At 45.9% G+C, this 25,668-nt stretch overlaps 1 protein-coding gene across 1 annotated transcript in view; it reads left to right on the top strand.

Annotated features, from left to right (window-relative positions):
• The window catches only part of traf3ip2l (TRAF3 interacting protein 2-like), a 62,468-nt gene that overhangs the window by 17,261 nt on the left and 19,539 nt on the right, over positions 1 to 25,668 (top strand). The window contains exons 4-6 of the mRNA XM_071346672.1: positions 20,797 to 20,833; positions 20,950 to 21,035; positions 24,600 to 24,697. Of these exons, the coding sequence (XP_071202773.1) occupies positions 20,797 to 20,833; positions 20,950 to 21,035; positions 24,600 to 24,697 (221 nt within the window). The remainder of the gene's footprint in view (positions 1 to 20,796; positions 20,834 to 20,949; positions 21,036 to 24,599; positions 24,698 to 25,668) is intronic.

Here is a 25,668-nt window from a genome sequence, read left to right as displayed (position 1 = left end):
CAGTGGTGAACCTACTGGACCTAGTCCTTCAGTGGTGAACCAATTGGACCTAGTCCTTCAGTGGTGAACCAATTGGACCTAGTCCTTCAGTGGTGAACCAATTGGACCTAGTCCTTCAGTGGTGAACCTAGAGGACCTAGTCCTTCAGTGGTGAACCTATAGGACCTAGTCCTTCAGTGGTGAACCTATAGGCCTTCGGTGGTGAACCTATAGGCCTTCGGTGGTGAACCTATTGGACCTAGTCCTTCGGTGGTGAACCTATAGGACCTAGTCCTTCGGTGGTGAACCTATAGGACCTAGTCCTTCAGTGGAGAACCTATAGGACCTAGTCATTCAGTGGAGAACCTATAGGTTCTAGTCCTTCAGTGGAGAACCTATAGGACCTAGTCCTTCAGTGGAGAACCTATAGGACCTAGTCCTTCAGTGGTGAATCTATAGGACCTAGTCTTTCAGTGGTGAACCTACTGGACCTAGTCCTTCAGTGGTGAACCTACTGGACCTAGTCCTTCAGTGGTGAACCTATAGGACCTAGTCCTTCAGTGGTGAACCTATAGGACCTAGTCCTTCAGTGGTGAACCTATAGGACCTAGTCCTTCAGTGGTGAACCTATAGGACCTAGTCCTTCAGTGGTGAACCTATAGGACCTAGTCCTTCAGTGGTGAACCTATAGGACCTAGTCCTTCAGTGGAGAACCTATAGTCCTTCAGTGGTGAACCTATGGGACCTAGTCCTTCGGTGGTGAACCTATAGGACCTAGTCCTTCAGTGGTGAACCTACTAGGACCTAGTCCTTCAGTGGTGAACCTACTGGACCTAGTCCTTCAGTGGTGAAGCTATAGGACCTAGTCCTTCAGTGGTGAACCTACTGGACCTAGTCCTTCAGTGGTGAAGCTATAGGACCTAGTCCTTCAGTGGTGAACCTACTGGACCTAGTCCTTCAGTGGTGAACCAATTGGACCTAGTCCTTCGGTGGTGAACCTATAGGACCTAGTCCTTCGGTGGTGAACCTATAGGACCTAGTCCTTCAGTGGTAGAACCAATTGGACCTAGTCCTTCGGTGGTGAACCTATAGGACCTAGTCCTTCAGTGGTGAATCTATAGGACCTAGTCCTTCAGTGGTGAACCTACTGGACCTAGTCCTTTAGTGGTGAACCTATAGGACCTAGTCCTTCAGTGGTGAACCTACTAGGACCTAGTCCTTCAGTGGTGAACCTATAGGACCTAGTCCTTCAGTGGTGAACCTACTAGGACCTAGTCCTTCAGTGGTGAACCAATTGGACCTAGTCCTTCAGTGGTGAACCAATTGGACCTAGTCCTTCAGTGGTGAACCTAGAGGACCTAGTCCTTCAGTGGAGAACCTATTGGACCTAGTCCTTCAGTGGTGAACCTATAGGACCTAGTCCTTCAGTGGTGAACCTATAGGCCTTCGGTGGTGAACCTATAGGCCTTCGGTGGTGAACCTATTGGACCTAGTCCTTCGGTGGTGAACCTATAGGACCTAGTCCTTCGGTGGTGAACCTATAGGACCTAGTCCTTCAGTGGAGAACCTATAGGACCTAGTCATTCAGTGGAGAACCTATAGGTTCTAGTCCTTCAGTGGAGAACCTATAGGACCTAGTCCTTCAGTGGAGAACCTATAGGACCTAGTCCTTCAGTGGAGAACCTATAGGACCTAGTCTTTCAGTGGTGAATCTATAGGACCTAGTCTTTCAGTGGTGAACCTACTGGACCTAGTCCTTCAGTGGTGAACCTACTGGACCTAGTCCTTCAGTGGTGAACCTATAGGACCTAGTCCTTCAGTGGTGAACCTATAGGACCTAGTCCTTCAGTGGTGAACCTATAGGACCTAGTCCTTCAGTGGTGAACCTATAGGACCTAGTCCTTCAGTGGTGAACCTATAGGACCTAGTCCTTCAGTGGTGAACCTATAGGACCTAGTCCTTCAGTGGAGAACCTATAGTCCTTCAGTGGTGAACCTATGGGACCTAGTCCTTCGGTGGTGAACCTGTAGGACCTAGTCCTTCGGTGGTGAACCTATAGGACCTAGTCCTTCAGTGGTGAACCTACTGGACCTAGTCCTTCGGTGGTGAACCTATAGGACCTAGTCCTTCGGTGGTGAACCTATAGGACCTAGTCCTTCAGTGGTGAACCTACTGGACCTAGTCCTTCAGTGGTGAACCTATAGGACCTAGTCCTTCAGTGGTGAACCTACTGGACCTAGTCCTTCAGTGGTGAACCTATAGGACCTAGTCCTTCAGTGGTGAACCTACTGGACCTAGTCCTTCAGTGGTGAACCAATTGGACCTAGTCCTTCAGTGGTGAACCAATTGGACCTAGTCCTTCAGTGGTGAACCTATAGGACCTAGTCCTTCAGTGCAGAACCTATAGGACCTAGTCCTTCAGTGCAGAACCTATAGGACCTAGTCCTTTAGTGGAGAACCTATAGGACCTAGTCCTTCAGTGGTGAACCTAGAGGACCTAGTCCTTCAGTGGAGAACCTATTGGACCTAGTCCTTCAGTGGTGAACCTATAGGACCTAGTCCTTCAGTGGTGAAGCTATAGGACCTAGTCCTTCAGTGGTGAACCTATAGGACCTAGTCCTTCAGTGGAGAACCTATAGGACCTAGTCCTTCAGTGGTGAACCTATAGGACCTAGTCCTTCAGTGGAGAACCTATAGGACCTAGTCCTTCAGTGGTGAACCTATAGGACCTAGTCCTTCAGTGGAGAACCTATAGGACCTAGTCCTTCAGTGGTGAACCTACTGGACCTAGTCCTTCAGTGGTGAACCTACTGGACCTAGTCCTTCAATGGTGAACCTATAGGCCTTCGGTGGTGAACCTATAGGCCTTCGGTGGTGAACCTATTGGACCTAGTCCTTCGGTGGTGAACCTATAGGACCTAGTCCTTCGGTGGTGAACCTATAGGACCTAGTCCTTCGGTGGTGAACCTATAGGACCTAGTCCTTCGGTGGTGAACCTATAGGACCTAGTCCTTCAGTGGAGAACCTATAGGACCTAGTCATTCAGTGGAGAACCTATAGGTTCTAGTCCTTCAGTGGAGAACCTATAGGACCTAGTCCTTCAGTGGAGAACCTATAGGACCTAGTCCTTCAGTGGAGAACCTATAGGACCTAGTCTTTCAGTGGTGAATCTATAGGACCTAGTCTTTCAGTGGTGAACCTACTGGACCTAGTCCTTCAGTGGTGAACCTATAGGACCTAGTCCTTCAGTGGTGAACCTATAGGACCTAGTCCTTCAGTGGTGAACCTATAGGACCTAGTCCTTCAGTGGTGAACCTATAGGACCTAGTCCTTCAGTGGTGAACCTATAGGACCTAGTCCTTCAGTGGAGAACCTATAGTCCTTCAGTGGTGAACCTATGGGACCTAGTCCTTCAGTGGTGAACCTATAGGACCTAGTCCTTCAGTGGTGAACCTATAGGACCTAGTCCTTCAGTGGTGAACCAATTGGACCTAGTCCTTCAGTGGTGAACCTATAGGACCTAGTCCTTCAGTGGTGAACCTATAGGACCTAGTCCTTCAGTGGTGAACCTATAGGACCTAGTCCTTCAGTGGAGAACCTATAGGACCTAGTCCTTCAGTGGTGAACCTATAGGACCTAGTCCTTCAGTGGAGAACCTATAGGACCTAGTCCTTCAGTGGAGAACCTATAGGACCTAGTCCTTCAGTGGTGAACCTATAGGACCTAGTCCTTCAGTGGAGAACCTATAGGACCTAGTCCTTCAGTGGTGAACCTACTGGACCTAGTCCTTCAGTGGTGAACCTACTGGACCTAGTCCTTCAGTGGTGAACCTATAGGCCTTCGGTGGTGAACCTATAGGCCTTCGGTGGTGAACCTATTGGACCTAGTCCTTCGGTGGTGAACCTATAGGACCTAGTCCTTCGGTGGTGAACCTATAGGACCTAGTCCTTCAGTGGAGAACCTATAGGACCTAGTCATTCAGTGGAGAACCTATAGGTTCTAGTCCTTCAGTGGAGAACCTATAGGACCTAGTCCTTCAGTGGAGAACCTATAGGACCTAGTCCTTCAGTGGAGAACCTATAGGACCTAGTCTTTCAGTGGTGAATCTATAGGACCTAGTCTTTCAGTGGTGAACCTACTGGACCTAGTCCTTCAGTGGTGAACCTATAGGACCTAGTCCTTCAGTGGTGAACCTATAGGACCTAGTCCTTCAGTGGTGAACCTATAGGACCTAGTCCTTCAGTGGTGAACCTATAGGACCTAGTCCTTCAGTGGTGAACCTACTGGACCTAGTCCTTCAGTGGTGAACCTACAGGACCTAGTCCTTCAGTGGTGAACCTATAGGACCTAGTCCTTCAGTGGTGAACCTATAGGACCTAGTCCTTCAGTGGTGAACCTATAGGACCTAGTCCTTCAGTGGTGAACCTATAGGACCTAGTCCTTCAGTGGTGAACCTATAGGACCTAGTCCTTCAGTGGTGAACCTATAGGACCTAGTCCTTCAGTGGTGAACCTATAGGACCTAGTCCTTCAGTGGAGAACCTATAGTCCTTCAGTGGTGAACCTATGGGACCTAGTCCTTCAGTGGTGAACCTATGGGACCTAGTCCTTCAGTGGTGAACCTATGGGACCTAGTCCTTCAGTGGTGAACCTATAGGACCTAGTCCTTCAGTGGTGAACCTATAGGACCTAGTCCTTCAGTGGTGAACCTATAGGACCTAGTCCTTCAGTGGTGAACCTATAGGACCTAGTCCTTCAGTGGTGAACCTATAGGACCTAGTCCTTCAGTGGTGAACCTACTGGACCTAGTCCTTCAGTGGTGAACCTACTGGACCTAGTCCTTCAGTGGTGAACCTACTGGACCTAGTCCTTCAGTGGTGAACCTACTGGACCTAGTCCTTCAGTGGTGAAGCTATAGGACCTAGTCCTTCAGTGGTGAACCTACTGGACCTAGTCCTTCAGTGGTGAAGCTATAGGACCTAGTCCTTCAGTGGTGAACCTACTGGACCTAGTCCTTCAGTGGTGAACCTACTGGACCTAGTCCTTCAGTGGTGAACCTATAGGACCTAGTCCTTCAGTGGTGAACCTATAGGACATAGTCCTTCAGTGGTGAACCTATAGGACCTAGTCCTTCAGCGGTGAACCTATAGGACCTAGTCCTTCAGCGGTGAACCTATAGGACCTAGTCCTTCAGCGGTGAACCTACTGGACCTAGTCCTTCAGTGGTGAACCTATAGGACCTAGTCCTTCAGTGGTGAACCTATAGGACCTAGTCCTTCAGTGGTGAACCTACTGGACCTAGTCCTTCAGTGGTGAACCTACTGGACCTAGTCCTTCAGTGGTGAACCAATTGGACCTAGTCCTTCGGTGGTGAACCTATAGGACCTAGTCCTTCGGTGGTGAACCTATAGGACCTAGTCCTTCGGTGGTGAACCTATAGGACCTAGTCCTTCAGTGGTGAACCAATTGGACCTAGTCCTTCGGTGGTGAACCTATAGGACCTAGTCCTTCGGTGGTGAATCTATAGGACCTAGTCCTTCGGTGGTGAACCTACTGGACCTAGTCCTTCAGTGGTGAACCTATAGGACCTAGTCCTTCAGTGGTGAACCTACTGGACCTAGTCCTTCAGTGGTGAACCTATAGGACCTAGTCCTTCAGTGGTGAACCTACTGGACCTACTCCTTCAGTGGTGAACCAATTGGACCTAGTCCTTCAGTGGTGAACCAATTGGACCTAGTCCTTCAGTGGTGAACCTATAGGACCTAGTCCTTCAGTGCAGAACCTATAGGACCTAGTCCTTCAGTGGTGAACCTATAGGACCTAGTCCTTTAGTGGAGAACCTATAGGACCTAGTCCTTTAGTGGAGAACCTATAGGACCTAGTCCTTCAGTGGTGAACCTAGAGGACCTAGTCCTTCAGTGGAGAACCTATTGGACCTAGTCCTTCAGTGGTGAACCTATAGGACCTAGTCCTTCAGTGGTGAAGCTATAGGACCTAGTCCTTCAGTGGTGAACCTATAGGACCTAGTCCTTCAGTGGAGAACCTATAGGACCTAGTCCTTCAGTGGTGAACCTATAGGACCTAGTCCTTCAGTGGAGAACCTATAGGACCTAGTCCTTCAGTGGTGAACCTATAGGACCTAGTCCTTCAGTGGAGAACCTATAGGACCTAGTCCTTCAGTGGTGAACCTACTGGACCTAGTCCTTCAGTGGTGAACCTACTGGACCTAGTCCTTCAGTGGTGAACCTATAGGCCTTCGGTGGTGAACCTATAGGCCTTCGGTGGTGAACCTATTGGACCTAGTCCTTCGGTGGTGAACCTATAGGACCTAGTCCTTCGGTGGTGAACCTATAGGACCTAGTCCTTCAGTGGAGAACCTATAGGACCTAGTCATTCAGTGGAGAACCTATAGGTTCTAGTCCTTCAGTGGAGAACCTATAGGACCTAGTCCTTCAGTGGAGAACCTATAGGACCTAGTCTTTCAGTGGAGAACCTATAGGACCTAGTCTTTCAGTGGTGAACCTACTGGACCTAGTCCTTCAGTGGTGAACCTATAGGACCTAGTCCTTCAGTGGTGAACCTATAGGACCTAGTCCTTCAGTGGTGAACCTATAGGACCTAGTCCTTCAGTGGTGAACCTATAGGACCTAGTCCTTCAGTGGTGAACCTATAGGACCTAGTCCTTCAGTGGTGAACCTACTGGACCTAGTCCTTCAGTGGAGAACCTATAGGACCTAGTCATTCAGTGGAGAACCTATAGGTTCTAGTCCTTCAGTGGAGAACCTATAGGACCTAGTCCTTCAGTGGAGAACCTATAGGACCTAGTCCTTCAGTGGAGAACCTATAGGACCTAGTCCTTCAGTGGAGAACCTATAGGACCTAGTCTTTCAGTGGTGAATCTATAGGACCTAGTCTTTCAGTGGTGAACCTACTGGACCTAGTCCTTCAGTGGTGAACCTATAGGACCTAGTCCTTCAGTGGTGAACCTATAGGACCTAGTCCTTCAGTGGTGAACCTATAGGACCTAGTCCTTCAGTGGTGAACCTATAGGACCTAGTCCTTCAGTGGTGAACCTATAGGACCTAGTCCTTCAGTGGAGAACCTATAGTCCTTCAGTGGTGAACCTATAGGACCTAGTCCTTCAGTGGTGAACCAATTGGACCTAGTCCTTCAGTGGTGAACCAATTGGACCTAGTCCTTCAGTGGTGAACCTATAGGACCTAGTCCTTCAGTGGTGAACCTATAGGACCTAGTCCTTCAGTGGTGAACCAATTGGACCTAGTCCTTCAGTGGTGAACCTATTGGACCTAGTCCTTCAGTGGTGAACCTATTGGACCTAGTCCTTCAGTGGTGAACCTATTGGACCTAGTCCTTCAAAGGTGAACCTATAGGACCTAGTCCTTCAGTGGTGAACCTATAGGACCTAGTCCTTCAGTGGAGAACCTATAGGACCTAGTCCTTCAGTGGTGAAGCTATAGGACCTAGTCCTTCAGTGGTGAACCTACTGGACCTAGTCCTTCAGTGGTGAACCTATAGGACCTAGTCCTTCAGTGGTGAACCAATTGGACCTAGTCCTTCAGTGGTGAACCTATTGGACCTAGTCCTTCAGTGGTGAACCTATAGGACCTAGTCCTTCAGTGGTGAACCTATAGGACCTAGTCCTTCAGTGGTGAACCAATTGGACCTAGTCCTTCAGTGGTGAACCTATTGGACCTAGTCCTTCAGTGGTGAACCTACTGGACCTAGTTCTTCAGTGGTGAACCTATAGACCTTCAGTGGTGAACCTATAGGACCTAGTCCTTCAGTGGTGAACCTACTGGACCTAGTCCTTCAGTGGTGAACCAATTGGACCTAGTCCTTCAGTGGTGAACCTATAGGACCTAGTCCTTCAGTGGTGAACCTATAGGACCTAGTCCTTCAGTGGTGAACCAATTGGACCTAGTCCTTCAGTGGTGAACCTATTGGACCTAGTCCTTCAGTGGTGAACCTACTGGACCTAGTTCTTCAGTGGTGAACCTATTGGACCTAGTCCTTCAGTGGTGAACCTATAGACCTTCAGTGGTGAACCTATAGGACCTAGTCCTTCAGTGGTGAACCTACTGGACCTAGTCCTTCAGTGGTGAACCTATTGGACCTAGTCCTTCAGTGGTGAACCTATAGACCTTCGGTGGTGAACCTATAGGCCTTCGGTGGTGAACCTATAGTCCTTCGGTGGAGAACCTATAGGACCTAGTCCTTCAGTGGAGAACCTATAGGACCTAGTCCTTCAGTGGTGAACCTATAGGACCTAGTCCTTCAGTGGAGAACCTATAGGACCTAGTCCTTCAGTGGTGAACCTATAGGACCTAGTCCTTCAGTGGAGAACCTATAGGACCTAGTCCTTCAGTGGTGAACCTATAGGACCTAGTCCTTCAGTGGTGAACCTATAGGACCTAGTCCTTCAGTGGTGAACCTACTGGACCTAGTCCTTCAGTGGTGAACCTACTGGACCTAGTCCTTCAGTGGTGAACCTATTGGACCTAGTCCTTCAGTGGTGAACCTATAGGCCTTCGGTGGTGAACCTATAGGCCTTCAGTGGTGAACCTACTGGACCTAGTCCTTCAGCGGTGAACCTATTGGACCTAGTCCTTCAGTGGTGAACCTATAGGCCTTCGGTGGTGAACCTATAGGCCTTCGGTGGTGAACCTATTGGACCTAGGCCTTCGGTGGTGAACCTATTGGACCTAGTCCTTCGGTGGTGAACCTATAGGACCTAGTCCTTCGGTGGAGAACCTATTGGACCTAGTCCTTCGGTGGTGAACCTATAGGACCTAGTCCTTCGGTGGAGAACCTATAGGACCTAGTCCTTCAGTGGTGAACCTATATGACCTAGTTCTTCAGTGGTGAACCTATAGGACCTAGTCCTTCAGTGGAGAACCTATAGGACCTAGTCCTTCAGTGGAGAACCTATAGGACCTAGTCCTTCAGTGGAGAACCTATAGGACCTAGTCTTTCAGTGGTGAATCTATAGGACCTAGTCTTTCAGTGGTGAACCTACTGGACCTAGTCCTTCAGTGGTGAACCTATAGGACCTAGTCCTTCAGTGGTGAACCTATAGGACCTAGTCCTTCAGTGGTGAACCTATAGGCCTTCGGTGGTGAACCTATAGGCCTTCGGTGGTGAACCTATTGGACCTAGTCCTTCGGTGGTGAACCTATAGGACCTAGTCCTTCGGTGGTGAACCTATAGGACCTAGTCCTTCAGTGGAGAACCTATAGGACCTAGTCATTCAGTGGAGAACCTATAGGTTCTAGTCCTTCAGTGGAGAACCTATAGGACCTAGTCCTTCAGTGGAGAACCTATAGGACCTAGTCTTTCAGTGGTGAATCTATAGGACCTAGTCTTTCAGTGGTGAACCTACTGGACCTAGTCCTTCAGTGGTGAACCTATAGGACCTAGTCCTTCAGTGGTGAACCTATAGGACCTAGTCCTTCAGTGGTGAACCTATAGGACCTAGTCCTTCAGTGGTGAACCTATAGGACCTAGTCCTTCAGTGGTGAACCTATAGGACCTAGTCCTTCAGTGGTGAACCTACTGGACCTAGTCCTTCAGTGGAGAACCTATAGGACCTAGTCATTCAGTGGAGAACCTATAGGTTCTAGTCCTTCAGTGGAGAACCTATAGGACCTAGTCCTTCAGTGGAGAACCTATAGGACCTAGTCCTTCAGTGGAGAACCTATAGGACCTAGTCCTTCAGTGGAGAACCTATAGGACCTAGTCTTTCAGTGGTGAATCTATAGGACCTAGTCTTTCAGTGGTGAACATACTGGAACTAGTCCTTCAGTGGTGAACCTATAGGACCTAGTCCTTCAGTGGTGAACCTATAGGACCTAGTCCTTCAGTGGTGAACCTATAGGACCTAGTCCTTCAGTGGTGAACCTATAGGACCTAGTCCTTCAGTGGTGAACCTATAGGACCTAGTCCTTCAGTGGAGAACCTATAGTCCTTCAGTGGTGAACCTATAGGACCTAGTCCTTCAGTGGTGAACCAATTGGACCTAGTCCTTCAGTGGTGAACCAATTGGACCTAGTCCTTCAGTGGTGAACCTATTGGACCTAGTCCTTCAGTGGTGAACCTACTGGACCTAGTCCTTCAGTGGTGAACCTATTGGACCTAGTCCTTCAGTGGTGAACCTATAGACCTTCGGTGGTGAACCTATAGGCCTTCGGTGGTGAACCTATAGTCCTTCGGTGGAGAACCTATAGGACCTAGTCCTTCAGTGGAGAACCTATAGGACCTAGTCCTTCAGTGGTGAACCTATAGGACCTAGTCCTTCAGTGGAGAACCTATAGGACCTAGTCCTTCAGTGGTGAACCTATAGGACCTAGTCCTTCAGTGGAGAACCTATAGGACCTAGTCCTTCAGTGGTGAACCTATAGGACCTAGTCCTTCAGTGGTGAACCTATAGGACCTAGTCCTTCAGTGGTGAACCTACTGGACCTAGTCCTTCAGTGGTGAACCTACTGGACCTAGTCCTTCAGTGGTGAACCTATTGGACCTAGTCCTTCAGTGGTGAACCTATAGGCCTTCGGTGGTGAACCTATAGGCCTTCAGTGGTGAACCTACTGGACCTAGTCCTTCAGCGGTGAACCTATTGGACCTAGTCCTTCAGTGGTGAACCTATAGGCCTTCGGTGGTGAACCTATAGGCCTTCGGTGGTGAACCTATTGGACCTAGGCCTTCGGTGGTGAACCTATTGGACCTAGTCCTTCGGTGGTGAACCTATAGGACCTAGTCCTTCGGTGGAGAACCTATTGGACCTAGTCCTTCGGTGGTGAACCTATAGGACCTAGTCCTTCGGTGGAGAACCTATAGGACCTAGTCCTTCAGTGGTGAACCTATATGACCTAGTTCTTCAGTGGTGAACCTATAGGACCTAGTCCTTCAGTGGAGAACCTATAGGACCTAGTCCTTCAGTGGAGAACCTATAGGACCTAGTCCTTCAGTGGAGAACCTATAGGACCTAGTCTTTCAGTGGTGAATCTATAGGACCTAGTCTTTCAGTGGTGAACCTACTGGACCTAGTCCTTCAGTGGTGAACCTATAGGACCTAGTCCTTCAGTGGTGAACCTATAGGACCTAGTCCTTCAGTGGAGAACCTATAGGACCTAGTCCTTCAGTGGAGAACCTATAGGACCTAGTCCTTCAGTGGTGAACCTATAGGACCTAGTCCTTCAGTGGTGAACCTATAGGACCTAGTCCTTCAGTGGTGAACCTACTGGACCTAGTCCTTCAGTGGTGAACCTATTGGACCTAGTCCTCCAGTGGTGAACCTATAGACCTTCGGTGGTGAACCTATAGGCCTTCGGTGGTGAACCTATTGGACCTAGGCCTTCGGTGGTGAACCTATTGGACCTAGTCCTTCGGTGGTGAACCTATAGGACCTAGTCCTTCGGTGGAGAACCTATTGGACCTAGTCCTTCGGTGGTGAACCTATAGGACCTAGTCCTTCGGTGGAGAACCTATAGGACCTAGTCCTTCGGTGGTGAACCTATAGGACCTAGTCCTTCAGTGGTGAACCTATAGGACCTAGTCCTTCAGTGGAGAACCTATAGGACCTAGTCCTTCAGTGGAGAACCTATAGGACCTAGTCCTTCAGTGGAGAACCTATAGGACCTAGTCTTTCAGTGGTGAATCTATAGGACCTAGTCTTTCAGTGGTGAACCTACTGGACCTAGTCCTTCAGTGGTGAACCTATAGGACCTAGTCCTTCAGTGGTGAACCTATAGGACCTAGTCCTTCAGTGGTGAACCTATAGGACCTAGGCCTTCAGTGGTGAACCTATAGGACCTAGTCCTTCAGTGGTGAACCTATAGGCTAGGGATCATTAACTAGATTCAGCCACTGGGCAATTTCTTTCTTGAGCGGATGGTCGGGGGGCCGGTGGCCCGGGGGGGCCGGAACATAATTACAAATAATTTGTAGACTGCAAATTGACCGCAAGAAGCCTAAACAGATATAATGTTTGACTAAAATAAAATTGTTTCAAACCTTGCTTACATTTGTAAACTATCACGTGTCTCTCTGTTATGCGTGGGATTGGTATTTTTACAGTCTTCTAGGTCCAACAATGGCAGGCCGCCAGTTGGGAAACCCTGCTATAGGTCTCCAGTGTGTAACAGGTTGGGGATTCTGAAAGGACAGCAACTGGAATACCAGCACATTCATGTAGGAGAGTGCACTTTTTGTAAAACACAAATCATGCACAAAGTAGCCTACACAATCACAAAGCACGTTAAATATATTCACATGCGCGCCACACACAGCCTAGTTTCAGCTGAATATCATCTGCAGGCAGCCAGAGTGTCTAGCTCTCAGCTGGTTTTGGCATGGAGCAGCTCACAGAAGAATGACATCGGTAGCCGGTAAGGTAGGAAAGACCTTTCACTCATAATATCACCAGTAAATACTAACTAAGGCAACAATGTGAGTGCAAACCAGGTAATGAAAAAGTTTAGTCCGAAGTGTTGGTTTGTAGACTATTTGTGATGTGCAATTGTCATTATGGCTGTTTGCATCAGGGGCGTAGACATGGATGGGCCTGGATGGACACAGGCCTACCCACTCAGATTGATGTGGTTTAAACATTGTTTTGGGCTTTGACATCACTATTTTATTTATTTAAAAAAAATTGATTTTGAGAATGAAAATCTTAAAAATCTAGAGGAAAACTCATTAAAAAAAACATAGGAAACATTGGATTTTTCATGCAGGGTGCCTTTCCTTCGCTGGACGGGCCGTTTGGGAACCTTTTTGGCAAAATTTGAGTATATTAAATTGTATTTGTCACATGCGCCGAATACAACAGTGAAATGCTTACTTTCAAGCCCTTAATCAACAATGTAGTTTTATGAAAAATAAGTGTTGAGTAAAAAAGAGCAGCAGTAAAATGCAATGCAATTAGTCCGTGTAGCCATTTGATTAGCTGTTCAGGAGTCTTATGGCTTGGGGGTAGAAGCTGTTAAGAAGCCTTTTGGACCTAGACTTTACTTCCGGTACCGCTTGCCGTGCGGTAGCAGAGAGAACAGTCTATGACTAGGGAGACTGGAATCTTTGACAATTTTTTGTACCTTCCTCTGACACCGCCTGGTATACAGGTCCTGGATGGCAGGAAGCTTGGCCCAAGTTATGTACTGGGCCGTACGCACCACCCTCTATAGTGCCTTGCGGTCGGAGGCCGAGCAGTTGCCATACTAGGCAGTGATGCAACCAGTCAGAATGCTCTCGATGGTGCAGTTGTAGAACTTTTTGAAGATCTGTTGGGGCGGTATGCAAATAGGAGTGGGTTTAGGGTTTCATAATGGTGTTGGTATGAGCCGTGACCAGCCTTTCAAAGCACTTCATGGCTACAGACGTGAGTGCTACGGGTTGGTAGTCATTTAGGCAGGTTACCTTAGTGTTCTTGGGCACAGGGACTATGGTGGTCTGCTTGAAACATGTTGATATTACAGACTTAGTCAGGGATAGGTTAAAAATGTCAGTTGGTCAGCGCATGCTTGGAGTACACATCCTGGTAATCGGTCTGGCCCAGCGGCCTTGTGAATGTTGACCTGTTTACAGGTCTTACTCACGTCGGCTGCGGAGAGCGTGATCACACATTCTTCCGGAACAGCTGATGCTCGCATACATGCTTCAGTGTTGCTTGCCTCGAAGCGAGCATAGAGGTAGTTTAGCTCGTCTGGTAGGCTCGTGTCACTGGGCAGCTCGCGGCTGTGCTTCCCTTTGTAGTCTGTAATAGTTTGCAAGCCCTGCCACATCCAACGAGCGTTGGAGCCGGTGTAGTACGATTCTATATTAGTCCTGTATTGATGCTTTACTTGTTTGATGGGTCGTCGGATAGCAGGATTTATTAAAAGCTTCCGGGTTAGAGTCCTGCTCCTTGAAAGCGGTAGCTCTACCCTTTAGCTCAGTGCGGATGTTGCCTGTAATCCATGGCTTCTGGTTGGGGTATGTACATAGTCACTGTGGGGGGGACGTCATCGATGCACTTATTGATGAAGCCAGTGACTGATGTTGTGTACTCCTCAATGTCATTGGAAGAATCCCAGAACATATTCCAGTCTGTGCTAGCAAAACAGTCCTGTAGTTTAGCATCTGCTTCATCTGACCACTTCTTTATTGACCGAGTCACTGGTGCTTCCTGCTTTAGTTTTTGCTTGCAAGCAGAAATCAAGAGGATAGAATTATTGTCAGATTTGCCAAATGGAGGGCGAGGGAGAACTTTGTACACGTCTCTGTGTGTTTAGAGTTTTTTCCCCCTCTGGTTGCACATTTAACATGCTGGTAGAAATGAGGTAAAATGGATTTGTTTCCCTGCATTAAAGTCCCCGGCCACTAGGAGCGCCGCCTCTGGATGAGCGTTTCCTGTTTGCTTCTGGCCGTATACAGCTCATTGATGTGCTGTTTTGCTAGTTATCCATTCTTCTAATGTTGTCTAATCAATTTATAAAATACTATAAATGGAAAATTGTATACTAATTATTTTACAACATTCCCTATCTTGAAAGGGTTGGTGTAGTTGTACTTCATTTAACAATAGTTTTTTTTGTATTATTCCAATCCCTACCATGGCTAGTATTGGGTGTTCCATTATTCGACTCCTCTATGGGAACATTTAGTTGTCAATATCGATACGAGGGCTACACGCTTCCCTTTTAATCTATTCTCCTTGAAGATTGGATACAGAACTTTGCGCCATTCTGCAATCTCCCTCGGGAACTGATCATTCATGCCTATTTTCATGCCAGCGAGTCTTTAACAAAGTATTATTAGCCTGGACTCGAACCAGGATCTCTAGTGGCACAGCTAGCACTGCGAGGCAGTGCCTTACACCACTGCGCCACTCAGGAGGCCGGACCAGTGAGTCTTTCACCCAGGCTTTTAACCATTACTTTACCCTTAAAGAAAGCAAATTTGGCAACGATTGGACCCCTCATATCTCTGTCCGAAACGGTTTACACGTTCGAGTTGGATCTTATCGACAGCATCGAGTGGGATTTGAAGCTTTGTAAGAAAGAATTCCTTCACTACTTTTTCGGATACTTCTCCTTCTTTTTCTTGGATACCCGTAAGTACTAGATTTTCTCTTGTAGATCTAGTTGGTATGTCTAGTAAGGCTTCTCTCAGAAACATGTTCTCCTTTTTAAGTTCATTAACATCCGTTTCTATCTTATTGACTGTCCCTTTAAGCTTGTTTGTTAATGTCTCGATTATCGCAGCTCTTTCGTCACTCATTTCAAGACTCGCTTTCAACTCTTTTATATCTCTTATATCTCTTTATATATTATATATCCTTACTGACTAATTCAAGTATGCCCAGTTTGTCATTTATCCACTTTAACAGATCGCTTTCCACACTTACCAGTCCCGGTGGTGAAAAGCCTAAATCGAGGAGTTGCGTTCTTTTGGAGATTGATTCTCCACGTTTACTCTCCGTCATGTTTGAGTGTTGCTTGTTTTCATAATATTTGTCGATACATTTCTCTATCCTTATGACTTGTTTTGTGTTAATATCTAGATTGAATGTTATTACCCAAGAGTATATGAAGTACTAATATTTAGTCTGACTTACTGATATTGAATATTACGTATTTATCTTGAGGCGATATGCACCAGTGTGTTCAGTACACCACCTTGGTATTCAGAGTCCAGAGATTCTTACTATTCCCCATTGTTTATCAGTGCAATTTTGACGGCCAACTGGCTGAAAAAAATTTATAGGGTTTATCTAATGTTCCTTCATTAGATATGAGCACATCCTGCTCTGCCTAGCATTAGTTGTTGATCTTGTTGATGTGCATAACTGAGGGAGAGAGAGCCTAGAGGGAGAGAGAGCCTAGAGGGAGAGAGAGCCTAGAGGGAGAGAGAGCCTAGAGGGAGAGAGAGCCTACTTATTCATGGTTGTTTGATCAATAGGACTGTAAAGTTCCCAGATGGAAGACGACTCCCGTGGTGTTTTACATATTAGCAGAAATCCATTCAGGTGTTTTTTGTGTCTTTTAGCGAATGTGTTCTAATGATCTAAATTCGCGCTGTTGCTACTTCCTGTAAACACACAGTCCAGTTTATAGTGAATGATGACAGGTCCTACTGCCTGTAAACACACAGTCCAGTTCATAGTGAATGATGACAGGTCCTACTGCCTGTAAACACACAGTCCAGTTCATAGTGAATGATGACAGGCCCTACTGCCTGTAAACACACAGTCCAGTTCATAGTGAATGATGACAGGCCCTACTGCCTGTAAACACACAGTCCAGTTCATAGTGAATGATGACAGGTCCTACTGCCTGTAAACACACAGTCCAGTTCAAAGTGAATGATGGCAGGCCCTACTGCCTGTAAACACACAGTCCAGTTCATAGTGAATGATGACAGGTCCTACTGCCTGTAAACACACAGTCCAGTTCATAGTGAATGATGACAGGCCCTACTGTCTGTAAATACACAGTCCAGTTCAAAGTGAATGATGGCAGGCCCTACTGCCTGGAAACACACAGTTCATAGTGAATGATGACAGGCCCTACTGCCTGTAAACACACAGTCCAGTTCATAGTGAATGATGACAGGCCCTACTGCCTGTAAACACACAGTCCAGTTCAAAGTGAATGATGACAGGCCCTACTGCCTGTAAACACACAGTCCAGTTCAAAGTGAATGATGACAGGCCCTACTGCCTGTAAACACACAGTCCAGTTCATAGTGAATGATGACAGGCCCTACTGCCTGTAAACACACAGTTCATAGTGAATGATGACAGGCCCTACTGCCTGTAAACACACAGTCCAGTTCATAGTGAATGATGACAGGTCCTACTGCCTGTAAACACACAGTCCAGTTCAAAGTGAATGATGACAGGCCCTACTGCCTGTAAACACACAGTCCAGTTCATAGTGAATGATGACAGGCCCTACTTCCTGTAAACACACAGTCCAGTTCATAGTGAATGATGCCAGGTCCCACTGCCTGTAAACACACAGTCCAGTTCATAGTGAATGATGACAGGCCCTACTGCCTGTAAACACACAGTCCAGTTCATAGTGAATGATGACAGGCCCTACTGCCTGTAAACACACAGTCCAGTTCATAGTGAATGATGACAGGCCCTACTGCCTGTAAACACACAGTCCAGTTCAAAGTGAATGATGTCAGGCCCTACTGCCTGTAAACACACAGTCCAGTTCATAGTGAATGATAGCAGGCCATACTGCCTGTAAACACACAGTTCATAGTGAATGATGACAGGCCCTACTGCCTGTAAACACACAGTCCAGTTCAAAGTGAATGATGACAGGTCCTACTGCCTGTAAACACACAGTCCAGTTCAAAGTGAATGATGACAGGCCCTACTGCCTGTAAACACACAGTCCAGTTCATAGTGAATGATGGCAGGCCCTACTTCCTGTAAACACAGTCCAGTTCATAGTGAATGATGACAGGTCCTACTGCCTGTAAACACACAGTCCAGTTCATAGTGAATGATGACAGGCCCTACTGCCTGTAAACACACAGTCCAGTTCATAGTGAATGATGACAGGCCCTACTGCCTGTAAACACACAGTCCAGTTCAAAGTGAATGATGACAGGTCCTACTGCCTGTAAACACACAGTCCAGTTCAAAGTGAATGATGGCAGGTCCTACTGCCTGTAAACACACAGTCCAGTTCATAGTGAATGATGTCAGGCCCTACTGCCTGTAAACACACAGTCCAGTTCATAGTGAATGATGGCAGGTCCTACTGCCTGTAAACACACAGTCCAGTTCATAGTGAATGATGGCAGGTCCTACTGCCTGTAAACACACAGTCCAGTTCATAGTGAATGATGGCAGGCCCTACTGCCTGTAAACACACAGTCCAGTTCATAGTGAATGATGACAGGCCCTACTGTCTGTAAACACACAGTCCAGTTCATAGTGAATGATGACAGGCCCTACTGCCTGTAAACACACAGTCCAGTTCATAGTGAATGATGACAGGTCCTACTGCCTGTAAACACACAGTCCAGTTCATAGTGAATGATGGCAGGCCCTACTGCCTGTAAACACACAGTCCAGTTCATAGTGAATGATGACAGGTCCTACTGCCTGTAAACACACAGTCCAGTTCATAGTGAATGATGGCAGGCCCTACTGCCTGTAAACACACAGTCCAGTTCATAGTGAATGATGACAGGTCCTACTGCCTGTAAACACACAGTCCAGTTCAGGGTGAATGATGACAGGTCCTACTGCCTGTAAACACACAGTCCAGTTCAGGGTGAATGATGACAGGTCCTACTGCCTGTAAACACACAGTCCAGTTCATAGTGAATGATGACAGGCCCTACTGCCTGTAAACACACAGTCCAGTTCAAAGTGAATGATGGCAGGCCTGTGTGGCAAATGGCTTGTTTGAATAAAGGCCTACTGTAGCTTTGATTGGCTATAGCACACTGGTCTGTGTAGACTCCGTTCATGGACAAGACAGATGTGTATATTCGGTTTTATTTACTGCAGTGTCTATTAGTTGTCCAAACACACAGCTGCTTTCCCACTCTATATTGCTATAGAATTTTCACAAATGCCTTAATTTCTCCCAGCCAATCATCAGTAATTTGTGTAAGTGCGATGCTTGTTGAATGTCCTTCCCTGAAAGTTTGTTGTAAATGTGTTCACTATAAAATAGCATGGTATCTTGTCAAACACAATTATTTTCCAAAACTTTACTAAGGGTTGGTAACAGGCTTATTTGAGCCAATAAAGGGGGCTTTACTATTCTTGACTTTTGCTTCCCTCCAGGCCTGTGGGCACACACTTTCTAGTAGGCTTAAATTGAAGATGTGGCAAATAGGAGTGGCGATATCTTCCGCTATTATCCTCAGTAATTTTCCATCCATGTTGTCAGACCCTGGTGGCTTGTCTTGTTGAAAGACAACAATAAAAAAAATCTCGCTTTGCGGAATTCAAAATTACAGTTCTTGTCTTTCACAATTTGGTCAGCGTTTGTTGCTGTCATGTCATGCCTAAGTTTACCAATTAAAAAATCATTAAAGTAGTTGGCGATATCAGTCAGTTTTGATGCAGCTGCGTTTGCTATCATTCTTAGTCATTTATCTTTGTTTCATAGTATAGATTCTTCTTTTTATTCATTTTAGTCAAATGATTTCTCAATTTACAGTACGTTTGCCAATTGGTTGTGCAGCCAGACTTATTTGCCATTCCATATAATTGTTCAATTCCACTGGGATTGAACCGTTTTTACAGTCATTTTCTTAATGGGTGCGTGCTTATGTCTGTTTGCTCCTCATTACACACCACGGACCAACAAATATTCTTTACATCAACAACATAGGAATCACTACTAAACTTATTGTATGTCCTCTTATACACTATATTAGGCCCAGCCTTTGGAACTGTGGTTTTCCTAGATATGGCTGCTATATTGTGATCACTACATCCTATGGATCTGGATACTGCTTTCAAACACATTTCTGCAGCATCAGTAAAGATGTGATCAATAGATATTGATGATTTCATTCCTGTGCTGTTTGTAACTACCCTGGTAGGTTGACTGATAACCTGATCCAGGTTGCAGGCACTGGTTAGAGTTTGAAGCTTTCTCTTGAGTGGGCAGCTTGATGAAACACAGTCAATATTTAAATCACCCAGAAAATATACCTCTGTTGATACCACATACATTATCAAGCTTTTCACAATTCTTAAAAAACATTTCACACATTTAACATCAAGAACCTAAAATGATTCCAAGATATTTAACATCAGGAACCTGCTTGATTCACTCCTCTTTGATCATAATGTTGAGTGACTCTACCATTGGCAGTTTTCTGGAGAAAAAACAAAATCACAGAGGTCTTCTTGATATTCAATGTCAAACATGAGTTATTAAGCTATTCTACAATTGAAACCATGTGTTTCAGTAACGACATGTTTTTCCCGCCGCATAAACTACAATGTGGTCAGCATACATCTGAACACTAGCCCCTGCACTTACCTCAGGAAGATCATTTATGTATGAACTAAAAAGAAGCGGACCTAGAACCGATCCTTGTGGAACACCCATTCTGTTTTTCTGAGCTCTAGACATGTTATTGATCACTACACTTTGTTCCCTGTTCCTGAGATATGACTCAAACCATCTAAGTGCTTTTTTAGAAAATTTGAATCTAGAGTGTTGAGACCAGGATGCTGTGATTAACGGTGTCAAAAGCTTTGCTTAAATCGAGAAAAATAGCACCAACCACATTGCCTTTGTCCAACGTTCAAAACCATCTGTCAGAAAACAGTTTTTTGTGTCTGTTGAGTCACCCGAGTGGCGCAGCGGTCTAAGGCACTGCATCTCAGTGCAGGAGGCTTCACTGCAGTCCCTGGTTTGAATCCAGGCTACATCACATCCGGCCGGGATTGGGAGTCCCATAGGGCGGTGCACAATTGGCCCAGCGTTGTCTGGGTTTGGCCGGGGTAGGCCGTCATTGTAAATAAGAATTTGTTCTTTACTGACTTGCCAGGTTAAATAAAATAAAAAATTTTTTTGAGTGTTTACGTCTAAAGCCGAATTGCTGTGAATGCAGGAATTGATTCTACAAGTAGGCCATTAATTTCTCTGAAGCTGTCTCCACTACTTTTGATAGAACTGTGAAAATGCTAATCGGCCTGTACATGCCTAGTCAACTTCACCCCATTTTAAAACTGGGTGTTACCAGTGCCTTTATCCACCCCTCTGGAAACTGTGTAGTACTTATTGACAGATTTATCAGGTCTCTCTCTCTCTCTCTCTCTCAGATAACTACAGACTGCCAGGTGCAGGCGACGTGCAAAGGTAAGCTAGGGAGCATATGATCTGCATTACCAAGAGCAAAGGTCTCAGAAATCCCTGTTTGCAAAGAGATTAACTTTGTTTCTGAAATGGTGACTCATGTTGGATCTTCTTTCTAGTGGCCACATGAGTCCCCATCCTAACCCCTGCAGTGCTCCGCTCTCTGTGGAACAACCCTTCAGTGCCCCGCTCTCTGTGGAACAAAGTAAGTACATGAGTCCCCATCCTAAACCCTGCATAGATTCGGGGCATAATGTGCAGACAGGGGTATGGTGGGGTGCGGGTACAGTGGAGGTAAGCCCAGGCACTGAGTGATGATAAGAGAGGTTACGGCGGGGTGCCGTGTCGACGAAGGGACCGGGCCAGATGGCGAAAGAGGTATTGTAGTTGTGGTAATTTCGTTTGCTAGCCGGGAGATGCGCCTGGCTCAGGGCTTCGGGGCTGGGTCACTCGGCGGCAGCTAGCTAGCTGTGATGATCAATGGTCCAGGGTTTACGGGAGGAATCCGGCGTTGTAGTGGAGAAAAACAGTCCGATGCTGGCAGGTTTTATCCAGGCTAAAAAACGGCTGGTGCCTGAGCAGAGGGTAAAGGCTGCTAGCAGTGGCTAACAATGACTAAATAGCTAGTAGCTAATTAGCTGGCTAGCTTCTGATGAAAGTTTTGGCTATAAGGTCTAGAAAAATAGTGGATCCGTGTCACATTGAGTGAGGCGGGTTACCGGAAGGTATATTTAATTTAAAAATGGAAAAAGAGATTGAAAAATAAATTGGAATATATACAAAAAAGACGAAAAATACAAAAAGTATACGAGAGGACGACAAACCACGTCTGCACTGCTACGCTATCTTGGAATCAAATACATAGGTATTCCTCTTGTCCAGGGCAGTGTGCAGTGCGATGGCGATTGCATCGTCTGTGGATCTATTGGGGCGGTAAGCAAATTTAAGTGGGTTTAGGGTGTCAGGTAAGGTGCAGGTGATGTGATCCTTAACTAGCCTCTCAAAGCACTTCATGATGACAGCAGTGAGTGCTACGGGGCGATAGTCATTTAGTTCAGTTACCTTCGCTTTCTTGGGTACAGGAACAATGATGGACATCTTGAAGCATGTGGGGACAGCAGACTGGAATATATATATATATGTATAGTGATGTGTGATGGTGTATAGTGATGTGTATATTGATGTATATTGGTGTATATTGATGTGTGATGTGTGTGCTAAGATCTTTCCCTCCCTGTGACCTCTAACCTCTATTTATATCCTTCATCACAGTAGACTTGTTTGTAACCTCTAACCTCTTTAATCCCTCATTACCGTAGGAGAAGTGTTTGTGACCTCTAACCTCTATTGAAACCCTTTATCACCGTAGGAAGGGTGTTTGTGACCTCTAACCTCTATTGAAACCCTTTATCACCGTAGGAAGGGTGTTTGTGACCTCTAACCTCTATTGAAACCCTTTATCACCGTAGGAAGGGTGTTTGTGACCTCTAACCTCTATTGAAACCCTTTATCACCGTAGGAAGGGTGTTTGTGACCTCTAACCCCTATTTAACCCCTTTATCACCGTAGGAAGGGTGTTTGTGACCTCTAACCTCTATTGAAACCCTTTATCACCGTAGGAAGAGTGTTTGTGACCTCTAACCTCTATTGAAACCCTTTATCACCGTAGGAAGGGTGTTTGTGACCTCTAACCTCTATTGAAACCCTTTATCCCCGTAGGAAGCGTGTTTGTGACCTCTAACCTCTATTGAAACCCTTTATCACCGTAGGAAGGGTGTTTGTGACCTCTAACCTCTATTGAAACCCTTTATCACCGTAGGAAGGGTGTTTGTGACCTCTAACCTCTATTGAAACCCTTTATCACCGTAGGAAGGGTGTTTGTGATCTCTAACCTCTATTGAAACCCTTTATCACCGTAGGAAGGGTGTTTGTGACCTCTAACCTCTATTGAAACCCTTTATCACCGTAGGAAGGGTGTTTGTGACCTCTAACCTCTATTGAAACCCTTTATCACCGTAGGAAGGGTGTTTGTGACCTCTAACCTCTATTGAAACCCTTTATCACCGTAGGAAGAGTGTTTGTGACCTCTAACCTCTATTGAAACCCTTTATCACCGTAGGAAGGGTGTTTGTGACCTCTAACCTCTATTGAAACCCTTTATCCCCGTAGGAAGGGTGTTTGTGACCTCTAACCTCTATTGAAACCCGTTATCACCGTAGGAAGGGTGTTTGTGACCTCTAACCTCTATTGAAACCCTTTATCACCGTAGGAAGAGTGTTTGTGACCTCTAACCTCTATTGAAACCCTTTATCACCGTAGGAAGGGTGTTTGTGACCTCTAACCTCTATTGAAACCCTTTATCACCGTAGGAAGTGTGTTTGTGACCTCTAACCTCTATTTAAACCCTTTATCACCGTAGGAAGGGTGTTTGTAACCTCTAACCTCTATTGAAACCCTTTATCACCGTAGGAAGGGTGTTTGTGACCTCTAACCTCTATTGAAACCCTTTATCACCGTAGGAAGGGTGTTTGTGACCTCTAACCTCTATTGAAACCCATTATCACCGTAGGAAGGGTGTTTGTAACCTCTAACCTCTATTGAAACCCTTTATCACCGTAGGAAGGGTGTTTGTGACCTCTAACCTCTATTGAAACCCGTTATCACCGTAGGAAGGGTGTTTGTGACCTCTAACCTCTATTGAAACCCTTTATCACCGTAGGAAGAGTGTTTGTGACCTCTAACCTCTATTGAAACCCTTTATCACCGTAGGAAGAGTGTTTGTGACCTCTAACCTCTATTGAAACCCTTTATCACCGTAGGAAGGGTGTTTGTGACCTCTAACCTCTATTGAAACCCTTTATCACCGTAGGAAGGGTGTTTGTGACCTCTAACCTCTATTGAAACCCTTTATCACCGTAGGAAGGGTGTTTGTGACCTCTAACCTCTATTGAAACTCTTTATCCCCGTAGGAAGAGTGTTTGTGACCTCTAACCTCTATTGAAACCCTTTATCACCGTAGGAAGGGTGTTTGTGACCTCTAACCTCTATTGAAACCCTTTATCACCGTAGGAAGGGTGTTTGTGACCTCTAACCTCTATTGAAACCCTTTATCACCGTAGGAAGGGTGTTTGTGACCTCTAACCTCTATTGAAACCCTTTATCACCGTAGGAAGGGTGTTTGTGACCTCTAACCTCTATTGAAACTCTTTATCCCCGTAGGAAGAGTGTTTGTGACCTCTAACCTCTATTGAAACCCTTTATCACCGTAGGAAGGGTGTTTGTGACCTCTAACCTCTATTTAAACCCTTTATCACCGTAGGAAGGGTGTTTGTGACCTCTAACCTCTATTGAAACCCTTTATCACCGTAGGAAGGGTGTTTGTGACCTCTAACCTCTATTGAAACCCTTTATCACCGTAGGAAGTGTGTTTGTGACCTCTAACCTCTATTGAAACCCTTTATCACCGTAGGAAGGGTGTTTGTGACCTCTAACCTCTATTGAAACCCTTTATCACCGTAGGAAGGGTGTTTGTGACCTCTAACCTCTATTGAAACCCTTTATCACCGTAGGAAGGGTGTTTGTGACCTCTAACCTCTATTGAAACCCTTTATCACCGTAGGAAGGGTGTTTGTGACCTCTAACCTCTATTGAAACCCTTTATCACCGTAGGAAGGGTGTTTGTGACCTCTAACCTCTATTGAAACCCTTTATCACCGTAGGAAGGGTGTTTGTGACCTCTAACCTCTATTGAAACCCTTTATCACCGTAGGAAGGGTGTTTGTGACGTACGAAGCCGACAGCGATAAACACGTCAAACAGATCATCAACTTTGTGGCGTTGCTGAGACACAATGGCTTCGACACACACGTAAGCACACACACACACTCACACACACAGACTCACACACGTAAGCACACACACACACTCACACACACAGACTCACACACACAGACTCACACACACACTCACACACACACACTCACACACGTAAGCACACACACACATTCACACACGTAAACACACACACACAGACACACACACATGTAAGTACACACTCACACATGTAATGCTGGATTCTCCTAGTAGAGGCAGTGGAAGACCAATGAAGAGCTTCTACTTTTAGGAATTATAACTGACCTTTTATACATACAGTACCAGTCAAAAGTTTGGACACACCTACTCATTCTAGGGTTTTTCTTTATTTTTACTATTTTCTACATAGTAGAATAATAGTGAAGACATCAAAACTGTGAAATAACAGCTATGGAATCATGTAGTAACCAAAAAAGTGTTAAACAAATCAAAATAGCCTCCATACTGGCACAGTGGTCTAAGGCACTGCATCGCAGTGCTAGCTGTACCACTAGAGATCCTGGTTCGAATCCAGGCTCTGTCGCAGCCGGCCGTGTTTCCTCCGACACATTGGTGCGGCTGGCTTCCGGGTTAAGAAGCAGTGCCTCTTGGCTGGGTTGGGTTTCAGCTCTCGACCTTCGCCGAGTCCGTACAGGAGATGCAGCGATGGGACAAGACTGTAACTACCAATTGGATACCACAAAATTGGGGAGAAAAAAAATTTAATAAATAAAAAATATATTGGAATATATTTGAGATTCTTCAAAGTAGCCTTTGCCTTGATGACAGCTTTGCACAACAAACACCTAAGATTTTCCTAAAATGAAGTCTGAAAAAAAAGGTTTTAAAAATGTAAATCTCTTATCCAAAGTGACTTAAAGGAGCAATTCGGTTTGAGTACCTTGCTCAAGAGCTCATGGACAGATTGTTTTATCCTAGTTAGCTCGGGGATTCGAACCATCGACCTTTCGGCTACTGGCCCAACA

This window comes from Salvelinus alpinus, chromosome 16 (genome assembly GCF_045679555.1).
Source record: "Salvelinus alpinus chromosome 16, SLU_Salpinus.1, whole genome shotgun sequence".
NCBI classification, from domain to species: Eukaryota; Metazoa; Chordata; class Actinopteri; order Salmoniformes; family Salmonidae; genus Salvelinus; species Salvelinus alpinus.
Note: the sequence above shows the minus strand (reverse complement) of the source record. Positions and strands in the feature narration are given on the sequence as shown.